This window comes from Scardinius erythrophthalmus (assembly GCF_964197995.2).
Source record: "Scardinius erythrophthalmus genome assembly, chromosome: 1".
Lineage (NCBI taxonomy): Eukaryota > Metazoa > Chordata > Actinopteri > Cypriniformes > Leuciscidae > Scardinius > Scardinius erythrophthalmus.
In genome coordinates this window covers 31,186,055-31,201,256 of record NC_138221.1, presented here as the reverse complement: position 1 = coordinate 31,201,256, position 15,202 = coordinate 31,186,055, and the positions used below count along the sequence as shown (strand labels likewise).

The window sequence follows — 15,202 nt, the reverse complement described above, 5'->3', positions numbered from 1 at the left end:
TGGAAAGTGATTTTGTGGCTTTCTGTGATGGAACCACAAGACGTCGCTCGTTGGCCGATTGTAGGCTTCTGGTAGGGATGTAGGCTCGTAGTATTGAGTGAAAGTAGGAGGGAGCTGAGCCTGTGGTAGATCTGTAAGCAAGCGTCAATGCCTTGAACTTGATGTGAACAGCGAGAGGTAGCCAGTGCAGAGAGATGAACAGAGGAGTGACGTGGGCCCTTTTGGGCTCGTTGAAGACAAGGCTAACTGCAGCGTTCTGGATCATCTGTAGAGGTTTGGTTGCACATGCTGGATGTCCAGCCAGAAGAGCATTGCAGTAGTCAAGCCTAGAAATGACCAGGGCCTGGACGAGAAGTTGTGTTGCATGTTCAGTTAGGAAAGGCCTGATCTTCCTGATGCTGTGCAGTGCAAACCTGCATGATCGAGCTGTCTTTGAAATGTGATCTGTGAAGGTCAGCTGGTCATCAAACGTACCTCGCCTCTCCATGCGACCTTGAAGGACCTACCTGTGAGATAGGACTCAAACCAGTGGAGTAAAGTTCCTGTGATGTCCAGAGATGAGAGGGTGGACATAAGGATCTGATGATTCACAGTGTCGAAAGCAGCAGACAGATCCAGGAGAATGAGAACTGAAGATTTGGAAGCAGCTTTTGCGATCCGTAGGGCTTCTGTGACCGACAATAATGCAGTCTCGGTCGAATGCCCTTTCTTGAAGCCGGATTGGTTGACATCCAGCTGGTTGTTTAGAGACAAGAAAGATGTTACTTGGTTGAAAACAGCTCTTTCAAGTGTTTTCGCAATGAATGGTAGGAGAGAGATAGGCCTGTAGTTCTCTACAAATGATGTGTTTAGTGTTGGTTTTTTAAGCAGTGGAGTAACCCGAGCCTGCTTGAATGCTGTAGGGAAAGTGCCAGTATGGAGGGATGAGTTGATGATGTGTGTGAGTGCTGGTAGAAGTGTGGGAGAGATGGCTTGTAGAAGGTGTGAGGGCATAGGGTCTAGGGCAGGTGGTAGGATGACTGGAGAGGAGAAGTGTAGATACTTCCTCGGTTAGCGGAGAAAAGGAGGACAGAGGGTTATTGGCTGTGGAAGGGGTCAGACTGGGTTCCTGAGTGTGTGGAGCTAAAAACTGATTGCTGATAGTTGTTGTTTTGTTGGTGAAGAAGTTCACAAAATCGTCAGCAGTTAAAGAGGAGGTGGGTGGTGGTGGAGGTGGACAGAGGAGAGAGTTGAATGTCTTGAAGAGAGATCGTGTGTTGGAGGAGCTGTTGATCTTGTTGTGGCAGTAGGAAGATTTTGCAGCATGAACATCAACAGAAAAGGAAGAGAGGAGAGATTTATACATACTCAGGTCAGATGCGTCTTTTGATTTGCGCCATTTCCTCTCCGCTGCCCTGAGTTCTGTCCGGTGTTCACGAAGAACCTCAGATAACCAGGGGTTAGAGGGAGTAGCGCGTGCTGGCCTGGAGGAAAGAGGGCAGATATTGTCTAGAGAAGAGGTTAGAGTGGAGCATAAGGTATCCGTTGCGGTATTCACATACAGAGATGAGAATTGTGAGGGTGGGGGAAGAGAAGATGACACGGCAGAGGAAAGATGGGAGGGGGAAAGTGAGCGCAGGTTTCACCTGAAGGTGACTGGTGGTGGGGTTGGTGGTGCAGGGGTAGAGAGTTGTAGACTGAAAGTAATGAGGAAATGATCTGAAACATGAAGGGGTCTCACCAAAATGTTGTCTGTGGTGCAGTTGCGTGTGTAAACCAGGTCCAGTTGGTTGCCTGATTTGTGAGTAGCCTACCTGTGGTGATGAGTCGTTTGAGGTCGAAAGAGGCTAGGAGAGAGATGAAGTCTGTTGCATGCGGCTTTTCAAGATGAATGTTGAAGTCACCGAAGACTAGAAGTGGGGTGCCGTCCTCAGGGTAAGAGGACAGCAGCACATCCAACTCCTCTACGAAGTTACCCAGCTGACCTGGGGGGCGGTAAATGACTACAATATGTATCTTGTTGGGAGTTGTAAGTGTAATAGCATGATATTCAAATGAGTTGTTGTTGCATAGAGAAGAGAGGGCTGAGTATTTCCAATTGTTAGAAACGAGAAGCCCTGTACCCCCACCCCTCCCAGACTGGCGAGGGGAGTGATAGAAGGAGAAATTGCTAGAGAGAGCAGCGGGGGTTGCTGAGTCTTCTGGACGAATCCAAGTCTCAGTCAAGCCCAGGATACTAAGAGTAGAATGAGATGCAAAGGCTGGAATGAAGTCAGCTTTATTGACTGCAGACTGACAATTCCATAGACCCACGGAAAGAGACACACACACACACACACACACACACACACACACACACACACACACACACACACACACACACACACACACACACACAAAAAAAAATCCCTGCTGTGCTTTCATGCAGTTTAAAAAAAAAAAGAGGATTCAAATGTCATAAAATAGTCCCATGCAAATCATGCTATATTTTTTCTTTGTTTACTGGGTTTGAGAGAAACAAACTGAAAATGTTATTTATTAAGTGAAAATTTTGGCCTCACCATTGCAACATACACACGAGCGCGCAGCAGTTCACGCCAGTGCGCCCAGGAAAAGTTACCCCATGTTTTATTTTTTATTTTTTTAGGATTTAAGCTTTAATACGTTTTAATTACACAAGGCTACAGTATAAACCTCAGAAGAGTATGTGTATTGTTGTGGAAATTCTTTCCAAACTTTAATCAATAATTGGAAGACAGTTGGATATCTCAAAGGTTAACAAGTATAAGTTTATTTCTTGCAAGAAAGGCAGTTCACACAACAGGCAGAGTCTGAAATGAGAAGCGCACTGACTTCCCTTTTTGCCCAGTTTATATACACCAAAACTCACTATATCGACCCCTCCCTTTCTTATCCTCCTAGTACCAGAGCTTATTTTTCTATTGTTCGTCCCCGTGTACCGTTGTTATCTTTACTTCTATTTTCACACATAGTCTAACACATATTTTCTCTCTAACACATACCTTTGCTCTTAGTGCAAGCAAGCTGTTCTTTCTGTAAATGTTCTTTTAAACTCGTTCTTCAGCAGTAAGGAAGAAGATGATATGCAACTTGCAGTTTCTTTAACACCATTTATGGTTTTAAGCTGGTTAAAATAAAAAAATCTATTACAGTATTTATCTCTGTTGTGCTCAGGTCGTCAGACAGTCAGAATGACAGTTTTTGTGTGAACTTTAGAACAAATAATAGGCCTATATACCCAAGTCAATGTATTATTCTTTTCTTTTTGTATTAGTATTTAAAGATATTTAATTTATAACTAATTTAATAATTTATATCTTGATGCATTTTATTTATAATGATTTTTTTAGCACTTTGGTATGGCAAAGTGGCTTACAAGCACTGCTAAAGTCTAAAAGTCAAGTCAAGTCATCTTCATTTATATAGTGCTTTTAACAATGTAGATTGTTCCAGTGCGGCTTCACAGAGATACAAGGATAGTTTAAAGTAACAGAGATTGTTTTGGCTTTATAGCAGTTCTTGAATAAAGTTATTTTCCAGCTAAAGTTAATTTGATTGATTCACTTCCGTCACAGTGATCATTAGTTATTAACTTAGGGGCCGCTAACACGACACCGTTTTAACAGGAAACTCTACACAGACTTTAAATGCGAAACCTGTGAGGAACACTGATGGGGTGCACATGCGTATTACGAGTTCAGTCTATAGTTATGCGCGTTTGAATATGTGCACAGGTTTGTAATTCCCTACAAACCAAGCCTTAAAAAACTACTTGTCTGGCCTTAACATTTTTGATACAGAATTTGATCATTTCGGGGTAGCCACGTGAACCGAATTTTCCCGACAATGCTTTATCTGTAGAGTGGTAAAGGGATCCTCCATAAGGAGAAACTAGTTGGCACTTTAGCACCCCGTTATGACGTCGGGTCCAGGCGCAGATCCTTCATCAGATCTGGATACAGCCGGGATCCGGCAGGCTGCGGGAAAACCTCGGGATAAACAAAAACACTAAAATTAGCGTAGATGCCATTCTTCTTATGATGTAACGAGTACATCATAAGTGTTCCCGTTTCCGGGTGACCTAATCTATGCAGCCTAACATTGAATTATAGAAGTCTATAATGTGTTATGTGTATGCTAGGTCAAAGAGACGTGTTTTTAGTTTAGCTTTGAACTGACAGAGTGTGTCTGCTTCCCGGACAATGGTAGGAAGACTGTTCCAAAGTGTTGGTGCTAAATAGGAGAAGGATCTGGCGCCAGCAGTTGATTTTGATATTCTAGGTATTACCAACTGGCCGGAATTTTGAGATTGCAAAATTTCGCCCAGTTGATAAAAGTGGACTGGAACGCAGCCTCAGACTCAGAGGAAACTCTGTTGCAAAGCAACCCGCAATCCAGGAAAATCTGCCACCCGGCAAAGCCAACCAACCATTCAACAACGAGTGCTGTCCCTCGGAACGTATCTTCAACCGACTGCCAGACTTCGTCACAGAAGGGAACACACGCGTTTACAGGAGCATCCAAACGCAAGTACACAGGCCCTGTCCCAAATGGAACACTTCATATGCACTTTCGTTCTTGTGGACTTACAATGGCTGCCACGTGCGCGTGTCCGTTAAGTCCGTTAGACCGTAGCATTGCTGGGAAAGTAGACAATACAACAATATTTAGTGCATATATAAACCACAAGACTTGTTTTAATCATGTAAATGTCAAGTCAAGTCAAGTCAAGTGTATTTGTATAGCGCTTTTCACAATACAGATTGTATCAAAGCAGCTTCACAGTATTAAATTAAAATAATACAACAAGGTTTGTTTCTATTGGAATTTATTGATTGATAAAATTAAAATTAAATATCCCCAAAATATCCCCAACTGAGCAAGCCAAAGGCAACAGTGGCAAGGAACCAAAACTCCATCAGGTGACCTAATGGAGAAAAAAAAAACCTTGGGAGAACCCAGGCTCAGTCGGGGGCCAGTTCTCCTCTGGCGTTTATGAACTAAAGACCGGATTTAACTGTAAGATTAAAAATATTATATGAATGCCTGGCTGAAGAGATGCGTCTTTAATCTAGTTTTAATGCAATAATACTGGAGCAAAGATTTTGTGTTTAGCAATAAGGCCATGATGTTCCCTTCTTGTTTTAACAAGCTGAAGACTGTTAATAATTCACCGCAAAGTGTCACACACATGCTGATGTAACCATAACAAGTCTCTATTATAATGGATTTTTTTGTCAATTTGTTTAGGATCACACAAGGTCCCTCCCTTGAAAAGCAGCTATAAATCTGCGAGTGCATCAGTTCAGAAGCTGAGAGAGAAAATGGCTGTAATCGAGTCACTTCTGCAGTTTCTCAGCACAGGTACATTACTGGGTGCTTTGCTGTTGCTTCTGGTTTTGTATTTGCTTTCCTCTGGATCCAGATCTCAGAAAGAGGGGAAAGAGCCACCGGGACCCAATCCTCTGCCGTTGCTGGGGAACCTGCTGACCCTTGACCTCGAGAGACCCTTTGACACCCTTTGTGAGGTGAGAACTTGATACGTTTAAAATGAATAGTAGTCTAACATTTTAAGATTTGCTTGTAAATGTCTTTCTCTGTGTCATTTTAAGATTTGTTTGTAAATGTCTTTCTCTGTGTCCTCCAGCTGTCCAAAACCTACGGAAACATATTCCAAGTTTTTTTGGGTCCCAGAAAAACGGTGGTCTTAGTTGGGTACAAAACTGTCAAAGAAGCTCTCGTGAACTATGCAGAAGAGTTCGGCGACAGAAAAATTGGACCTGGTTTCAGGATAATGAACAAAGAACATGGTAGGAATCTTTTTTTTTTTTTTTTTTTTTTTAACTCAAAAGATTCAATTCAATTCAATTCACATTTATTTGTATAGCGCTTTTCACAATACACATTGTTTCAAAGCAGCTTTACAGAAAATGCATGAGTCCACATTACAATTTAGAGTGATCTGTTATCAGTGATAACTGGCTAAGTTATGTGTTTCAGAAATGTACATGTACAAAATCACAGTTAGCTAAAAATGTATTAATTTAAACAATGTAATAATATAAGCAGAAACAATGAGCTAATTGAAGTAATGAATACTTGATTGAAAATCAACATCACTATGAAATCAGCTTATGTGATGTTCTCTCAAATTTTTTTTATTTTACTGCGTAGTCAGTGGTGAAAATGATTAGTCGCTTATTAACCTGACATAGTCTATAACATGTATAAGCAAGCTGACACTGTATAAGTCCCAAAGGTCTATGGTTAACGTATGTTTAACCCAGTAAGTAATCATTTTCTGCTTGTGTTGTTGCTGAGACTCACGGTCAGTTGGTTTTGTCTGTGTTGATCAGGAATCGTCTTTTCCAATGGAGAGAACTGGAGAGAGATGCGACGCTTCGCTCTCAGCAACCTGCGGGACTTCGGGATGGGCAAGAGAGGAAGTGAAGAGAAAATCATAGAGGAAATTCAGTATCTGAAAGGAGAGTTTGATAAGTTTGAAGGTATAAGCTGAAACACATGGACATCTGCAATCATAGTTATATGAGTTTATATATCTTAGTTTAAAGTATCCGTTGAGAGACATTTGTTTGCTCTTCACAGGGAAACCCTTCGACACAACACGGCCTGTGAACTACGCTGTGTCAAACATCATCTCCTCTATTGTGTACGGCAGCAGATTTGAATACACAGACCCTCAATTCACAGAAATGGTCAACAGGGCAAATGAAAATATTCGAGTTAGTGGATCGACTTCTATGATGGTATGGAAGTATGTTTTACTGTATGTTATTGGTGACTTCATTCTTTTTTTAAACTTATTAATACATGCATTTTTTTTTCTCTGTGTGTACTTGCAGCTTTATAATATATTTCCGTGGTTGGGTCCATTCCTCAACAGCAAAAGGATTGTTATAAGAAATATATTGAAAAATAGAGCAGATATGACAAAGTTGATCACTGGACTGCTGGAGACTCTAAATCCACACGACAGCAGAGGGTTTGTCGACTCCTTTCTCATCCGCAAACAGAGTGATGAGGTACAGAAATCACCTTGTTCCATAGAAATACAGGAGAAAGTAAAAAGAAATCATCAGCATATTTAAACCCAATTATTTATTTAATTATTAGTTATTAAAATGTAGGCTAAATTAAATGTGCACAAAATATGCTAAAACTAAATATTGGCGACACTTTACAATAAGGTTCCTTTTGTAAACATTAGTTAATTTAAGATGAACTAACAATTAAACATATTCCAAAGCATTTATTCATCATAGTTGATGTTAATTTCAAAATTTATTAATACATTATTCAAATTAAAAGTTAATATGTAAGGGATAATGTATGAAGCCTGAAGGGGGTTATTTTGAGAGAACCACCGGCTGGATTTACATTATCCCACTTATTACACAGCTACTTGCCACACAAATAAATAATTAGACATGAAATATTGATCTGTGCTGAAATATTTTATTGGGTTTTTAAACGCAAAGCTTCCACGGAGAGAGCCGTTACAGCGCGGCAAGTTCAAACTAAACGGACATTTAAGAGATGCGGTGAACAGTCATTCATATCACTTTTTACACAGCATTTCACCTTATAAATAATTATGTGGATAAGATATATTGATTTCAGATTAAACTGTTTTAAAATCGTACCTGTTTGTATGCCTACCTCATAATCCAACTGTGTACTAAACAATAGTCTCAAAATGGCAGCAGCTGCGCTTGTATGAAACAAGAGAGAGCAAGTCCAGAATACTGGATGGCATAATTAAATAGCTGTACACAAAATATTGATTCGACTGAGTTTTAATATAGCACTGTTGATCAGTGACTCGGATGAGCCTGCATCTGCTTTGAGCAGTTGTTATCTGGGAATAACTTACCGCTGGATAGCGCTATTGACCAATCAGAATCAAGTATTCCACAGAGCCATGACACAGGTTAACATGAACTAACAATAAACAGTTGTATTTTTTCCTAAGGCTGGCCACACACTTGAAGATTTTAAGCCCAATTTTGGGCCTGATTTGCGCCCCCAATGATCTGGGGTGTGTGACCTGATTCAAGGCTTCTCGCAAACGACTTTTTGTCCAAAAAAATCCTCAAGTGCGTGTCATTACGATTATTTTACTGCTCTCGATCACATCGGACCCCGCACAATCTCAAATCATAAATACAAACATGTTCTCATGATTCTTGATCGGGCTGCCTCTGATGTGATACCAGCGATAGCCAATGAGAGCGAGCAAACTTAACCAACCGGATGTTGCGTGCTTCTATAGCTGAAACTTGGCAGCCACAAACAAGCCACAAAAGTGGAGTATTGAGAAAGAAGATCACCCATATTCTTTTTTTCTCCTTTGTATTTCTTCCCATTAGTAAATCATTTATGATTTTAACGAGCACTGTTTCAGTGCTATGGTGCAGCCTGAATCCAGACTGAAACTTTTCAAAGGGTGTCATTTTCTTGCAAGAAAGAGCCCAGTTGAGCGGACACAACTTTTTCTAGTATTTTAGACATAAAAGGTAGATTTGAAATGGGTCTATAATTTGCTAGATTATGTGGATCTAATTGTGGTTTCTTAATGAGAGGTTTTATAACTGCCAATTTAAATGTTCTTGGAACATAACCTAAAGATAAAGACGAGTTAATAATATTAAGGAGAGGCTCTTCCACTACAGATAACACTTCTTTCAATAGTTTAGTTGGTATAGGATCTAGTAAACATGTTGTTGTTTTAGATGAAGTGATAAGTTTATTTAACCTTTTTTGTTCTATAGTTGTAAAGCACTGTAATTGTTCTTGCGGGGTGATAATTGAGGCTGAATTATAAGGCGCGATTGAGGATTGAACGTTTACAATTGTGGTTCTGATGTTTTCTATTTTCTCAGTGAAGAAGTTCATGAAATCATTACTACTAAACTGTAACGGAATATTTTGTTCAGGAGACATCTGTTTATTTGTTAGTCTAGCCACGGTGTTAAATAAGAACCTAGATTGTTTTGGTTGTTTTCTATTAGTTTGCGGAGGTGCTCAGCCCTGGCCTCTTTTAGGGCCTTTTTATAACGTGACATACTGTCTTTCCATGCGATTCTAAAGACCTCTAAGTTAGTTTTTTTCCATTTACGCTCTAAATTACGGGTTTCTCTCTTTAGAACATGCGTAGGATTGTTGTACCATGGTGCTGTACTTTTCTCTCTGACCTTTTTTAATCTAATGGGTGCAACAATATCCAATGTTCCAGAGAGAATGGTGCTCATAGTGCTAGTTAATTCCTCAAGTTCATCTGTTTGTTTAGGTTCAGGCAGCAGCTGAGACAGATCCGATAAGCAATCAGGCAGCAGCTGAGACAGATCCGATAAGCAATTTGAAAAATTATCTATGGTGGATGGAAGGATTGTTCTGCCTAATCGATAATGCGGCGCAGCATGATATATTACAGGAGTACGTAATATGCAAGTTACCATGTAATGGTCAGTGACATCGTCACTTTGTGGAATGATATCTATATCGGTTGGATCGGTTCCATGTGATATAATTAAATCCAGTGTATGATTAAAACGATGAGTTGGTCCGGTAACGTTTTGCTTGACCCCAAAGGAGTTTAATAAATCTGTAAACGCAGCCCCTAGCGCATCATTTGAATTATCTACGTGGATATTAAAGTCTCCAACAATTAATGCTTTATCGAAATTAACTAATAGGTCTGAGAGAAAATCTGCAAACTCTTTTAGGAAATCAGCGTAAGGCCCAGGCGGTCTATATACGGTAGCCAAGGCTAGAGATAATAGGGATGTTTTTCGAACATCTAAGAGCGTAACATTTAGTACAAGTACTTCAAACGAAATAAACTTATAGCCCGTTTTCTGAGTAACATTGAGAATATCTCTATAGATTGTTGCAACACCGCCGCCACGACCAATCAGACGGGGCTCGTGCTTATAGGAGTATCCTGATGGAGTAAACTCATTTAGACCGAAATAATCATTTGGTTTAAGCCTGGTTTCAGTAAGGCAAAGTACATCGAAGCTATTATCTGTGACTATTTCATTTACAATAACTGCCTTAGGTGTGAGTGATCTAATGTTTAGAAGACAGCTTTAGAAATTGTTTTTGATTACTAATAGCAACATTTTCTGTTTTAATAACAATTAGATTTTTCCTAGATCCTGCAGTAGATTTATTATTTGATCTCACTAAACGAGGAATAGACACAGTTTCTATGCGATGTTCAACACTATTTTTATCAATTAAATTGGTGCAGCAGAGACTATGATTTGGACTTTTGGTTACTAGTCAAAAGGTATTTAACATTTTGGAGATGTTATCTGACAGAAGATCCGATCCGAATCTGCTTGGGTGTAAGCCATCAGCACGGTAAAGCCTAGGACGCTCCCAAAACAGTTTCTAATTATTTACAAAGAGCAGTTTCTGCTCATTGCACCATGACATTAACCATTCATTTAGCGCGATTGCGCGAATAATCTACTAAACTTTTCATGACCTAGTTGGTACGTGGGAAGCGGTCCTGACACAATGATCGTTATTTCAGGCGATGTGCTGCGTACCGTATCGATCAGATTCCCGAAGTCTTTCTTCAGAACCTCCGTCTGGCGCAGCCTGATGCCGTTCACTCCCGCGTGCAGGACCACAGTTCCAATGCGCTCGTTCAGAGTCTCGGGAATGCGAGCAGCGATTTCAGAAACACGAGCACCAGGAAAGCAGTGACTGTGCACCTTACTTTTATTTAACGTAGCATGTACGTGTCGATCGATGGAATCGCCGATGTTCACAGCATCGCGTTCTGTTTCGCGAAGAGGGGAGAAGCGGTTTTGTGTGGATATCTCGAAAACCGGGAGGGTCGGAGAGAGTTTTCTTGGTCTAGACCTGACTCGTGTCTTCCGCTGCGGAAATATCCAGGCTTCGTGGTGGCATGTTGGAGCCGGAGTGAACGAGACCATGGCTGATCGCGACCTCGACGCTCGGGACCGATGTTGAGAAATGCACGGAGTAGAGTAGACGAGGTCGGAGTCAGCGGGTTAGTAATGTTAATCTCTGATTTGTGTGCATCGGCGCGTGATGTTTTAAGAGCCAAACGCCGGTCTATCAGCTCGGCTTTTCTCACTAAAAGGTCGTGGATCTGGTTCTCAACAGCTTCCAGCTCAGACTTCACCACGTGCAGCTCAAATGTGTCCTCACCTGCACCAAAAAGGTAGACTACTTACATCTGATATATTCCCCATTTTAACAGATGGACAGTAACGTTAAGTTAGCAACGACGCTACCAGTGATGCTATCAATATTAATACTAATTTATGGCTGAAGTCTTGGATATAATCCGTCTTTTTAGTGGTACGGGTGTAGAGTATACGCACGATAGACGAAAAAATGTTTGTTTGTAAATGAGTGCGGAAAAGACGCGTTCAGCCGTGATCCACGGACGTAACCTATAGGAGTATCCAGCGTTGGATCACTAGGCTTGAGACGCGTCTGCTCAACAGTCCGCGTTGTAACTATGAGGTGAGGAAAAGTAGAAAATGTTCGTTGTAAGTGAGTATAAAGAGAAATCAAGAATTATAAATCAATCGATGGAGCTCCAAAGACAGCAACGCGTTCAGATGCGACGCCTTTGGCTTGCTCAGTTGGGGATGTTTGGGGATATTTAATTTAATTAATCAATCAACGATATTATTGATCAGAATTAGAGCAATTCCACGCAAAACTGTCACATCCATAACGCCAACACAATGCCATGGTATTTTGTTGGCGTTATGGATGTGACAGTTTTGCGCGGAATTGCCCATTACCAAATGTGGACGTTCCACTAGAAACAAACATTGATGTGTTGTTTTAATTTATTACTGTGAAGCTGCTTTGATACAACCTTTGTTGTGAAAAGCGCTATATAAATAAACTTGACTTTACTTGACATTAAACTTTAAAACAGCTGACGACGTTGATCGCCCTCCATTTGTTTTTCTCCTCAAGTTTGATCTCGCGAGTCTCCATGAGATATCGTCTCACTGTGAAAATGTTAATACTGTGGACAGGTGTGCGGTCTCGCGGCCTGGGACGAATCTTCTAGTGTGTGAATTCGGAAGATTAAAATGCTAAAAATCGGTTGAAACTGCCCTTATGTCTGTGGTCTCCCACAGTTTTAAAAGCGGTTAAGATTTGAAAGTCGTGTAGTGTGTCCCAGGCCTTACGTTGAAAAAAGAATAATTACTTTAACAAAGGTATTGCTCATGGTTAGTTCATGTTAATACTTACTACTAATGTGACCTTATTGTAAAGTGTTACTATCACATTTAGTCTGAGTTTCAGTTGTATTTTTAAAGTGTTCCTTTGTTAGCTTTTGTTACCATGGTCATTCATTGTTTGATTAATGCATTGCACCTGTTTCTCGTTTCATGCATTGCTTTGTTTCTTTTTCTCCAAAGTTTGTATTGTTTGAAGTTTTTATGTAATTTTGGATTTTGGTTCGTAAAATACAACTACATGAATTTTGATGTTTACGTTTTCTATTAGAAGTTTAATTGAGCATTTTGAATGTATTTTTGCTTGTCAGCAATCCTGCAAGAAGGACACACACTTTCACCAGGAGAATCTTCTTGTGACGGTGGCAAATCTGTTTGGTGCTGGTACTGACACGACAGGAACGACTCTGCGCTGGGGTTTGATGCTCATGGCCAAATACCCTCATATACAGGGTAAAAAACACAGTAATGCCAAGAGTTTTCCTCAATGCTGAGTTTAATGTTGTCTACAGGAACAAATGTGTGTTGCATTTTTATGTAGATCAAGTTCATGAGGAGATTGACCGAGTGATCGGTGGACGTCAGCCAGCGGTGGAAGATAGAAAGAAATTACCGTATACAGACGCTGTGATTCATGAAACCCAGAGACTGGCTAATATTGTTCCCTTGAGTCTGCCGCATATAACCAGCTGTGATGTTCACTTCAATGGATACTTCATCAAGAAGGTCAGTGAGTGGAATAAATATTTAGCCCTAGAAAAATACTATGTGCATCTTGAACATTGCCCCCCCTCCCCTCCCCTCCCCTCCCCTCCCCTCCCCTCCCCTCCATTTCTAGGGTACCACTGTAGTTCCTCTGCTGACGTCTGTTTTGAAGGATCCGAGCGAATGGGAGAAACCGAACAGCTTTTACCCAGAACACTTCCTAGATGAGAAGGGCCAGCTTGTAAAGAGAGATGCTTTCATGCCCTTTTCTGCAGGTATACACTCAACTCTAAACAGCAGTGTTTTAAAGAATTAAACATTTAATTTGGAATTTAAAACAGTTTGTCTGTATCTCTCTCAGGCCGAAGGGTTTGCTTGGGAGAGAGTTTGGCCAGGATGGAGCTCTTCCTGTTCTTCACTTCCCTCCTTCAGAGCTACCGCTTCACAACTCCACCTGGAGTGTCTGGAGATGATCTGGATCTCAAAGGAATAGTCGGAATCACGTTGAATCCGTCTCCACACAAGCTGTGTGCGATCAGACGCTTCTGAAACCTGACAATCAAAACAGAAAGAAGACATTTTATCTCAAGAACTGGAATGATTAAATTCACAAAATGTATGCGAATAACTCCACAAACCAAAATCACTTCTGACCTTTTTTTATTCCATAAAACATCTTGAGCAGCAGGTGCATATTTTGCATATTTAGTTTGTTAATTTCTTTTACGAAAACGTTTTGTAGTAAAAAAATATAATTAAAAAATGTGTTGTTTTCACACAATGTCTAAATCATCTCTACTGAAATGTTAAAATAATTTTTGCAAACAAAAATCTGATTAATAATTAAAATAAATGTGCTGCGGTAATGACAGTTTGTATCGGTAAGGACACAATGTTAATGACACATGGTAAAAATGTAACCTTAACAATAGGTTACTGCAGAGATAAACAGTAACAGATAAAAACAGAAGGTACTTTGTCAAAGATAGTAGAGGTATTGCAGAAAACACTGGGACAAAATGATTTTCTTGTTTCAAATACTAACACATGTATGAATTTCTATGGTAACACTTTATATTACGACCCGCAAACAACTGCGTAAGTAAACCGAAACTACGGTGTACGTTTCTGTAATTATAGTGTACTTCCGTGTAGGTATAAGGGAACAATATGTTAAGTTTTGGGTAATAAAGGGGTAACAAGCAGATATACAACCTGCAAAGAACTTCGGAAGTAAACCGAAATTACGGTGTACGTTTCTGTAATTATAGTGTACCTCCGTGTAGGTATAAGGGAACAATAGGTTAAGTTTTGGGTAATAAAGGGGTACAACCAGATACAAGCATATTATTTATAATGTAATTATTTTAAAACTAACAGGTACCTATTCTGTATATATTCCAGGCAAAAATTGTACGTCTGTTGTATATAAAAGTTTTTATCACATTTCTGGCAAAATATGTTCTTGTGCAATGTAGTTACAGGGTAATTTTGACATCTGTGGGTTGTAAATTAAACTTTTTGGCAATGCTATTTATTGGCTTTTCTTACTAAACTACTTAACGTTAAGCCAAAAAAAAAAATTTGTTTTTGCTATGATTTTAATTTAAAACGTACCATGTAGTACTTAGTCCTTACCTTATCACATTGTATTGCAATGACACTTAAATGTCAGGGCAAATATACTGTGTAATTAAAAGTTTTTTTGTTTAGTTTTTTTAATAAGAGTACCTTTCTCTGTAATTACTGTGCAAATAGTGTTGTTTCGTATTGTTACATAGTAAGTAGTGTTTGTTACCCGTTTCAACTGTGTAGTTACAGGGTAAGTGTAACTCCTGCGGGCTGTAAATTAAAGTGGTGCTTGTTACCCCCTTGTTCTGTGTAGTTACAGGGTAAGTGCAGTAAATATACAATAAAGGATCCAATTTAATTTCTGACTTTTATTTTACAAAAAAATGTCAAAACACTTTTTCATCTTAATAAAACACTATCTTTTCTAGAGTATACTCAAACAACAAAGTAACACATTATACCCCCCCCCCTTTTATTTGCATCCCTTGCTTTTCTTCTTTCTTTTCTTGCTCTTCTTTTTCTTAACTTCCACTGGGGACTCTGAAGTTGAGGAGTTGATGGAGTCCCATTGGTCTTGCTGCACTGCAAAAATATGAATATACAGTATACACATGCTCTTAGCAAGCTACACCTTCAATTTTAAGTTGTCGAACAAC

The 15,202-nt window shown here is 39.8% G+C and overlaps 1 protein-coding gene across 1 annotated transcript; it reads left to right on the top strand.

Moving 5' to 3' along the window:
- The first annotated feature begins 5,320 nt into the window (after positions 1-5,320).
- LOC308693424 (cytochrome P450 2K1-like) lies at positions 5,321-14,902 on the top strand. Its single transcript, XM_081370316.1, has 9 exons — positions 5,321-5,528; positions 5,648-5,810; positions 6,357-6,506; positions 6,607-6,767; positions 6,864-7,043; positions 12,581-12,722; positions 12,811-12,995; positions 13,108-13,249; positions 13,336-14,902. Exons 1-9 carry the CDS (start codon positions 5,325-5,327, stop codon positions 13,521-13,523), a joined length of 1,515 nt encoding a protein of 504 aa, XP_081226442.1. The 5' UTR covers positions 5,321-5,324; the 3' UTR covers positions 13,524-14,902.
- Positions 14,903-15,202: the final 300 nt, after the last annotated feature.

What these genes read in the sequence shown, in the direction of transcription:
- LOC308693424 (XM_081370316.1), top strand. Translation starts at nt 5,325, where the DNA reads ATGGCTGTAATCGAGTCACTTCTGCAGTTTCTCAGCACAGGTACATTA. An exon ending in CCTTTGACACCCTTTGTGAG is followed by an intron (nt 5,529 to 5,647) that starts GTGAGAACTTGA and finishes TGTGTCCTCCAG; the next exon opens with CTGTCCAAAACCTACGGAAA. An exon ending in CAAATACCCTCATATACAGG is followed by an intron (nt 12,723 to 12,810) that starts GTAAAAAACACA and finishes ATTTTTATGTAG; the next exon opens with ATCAAGTTCATGAGGAGATT.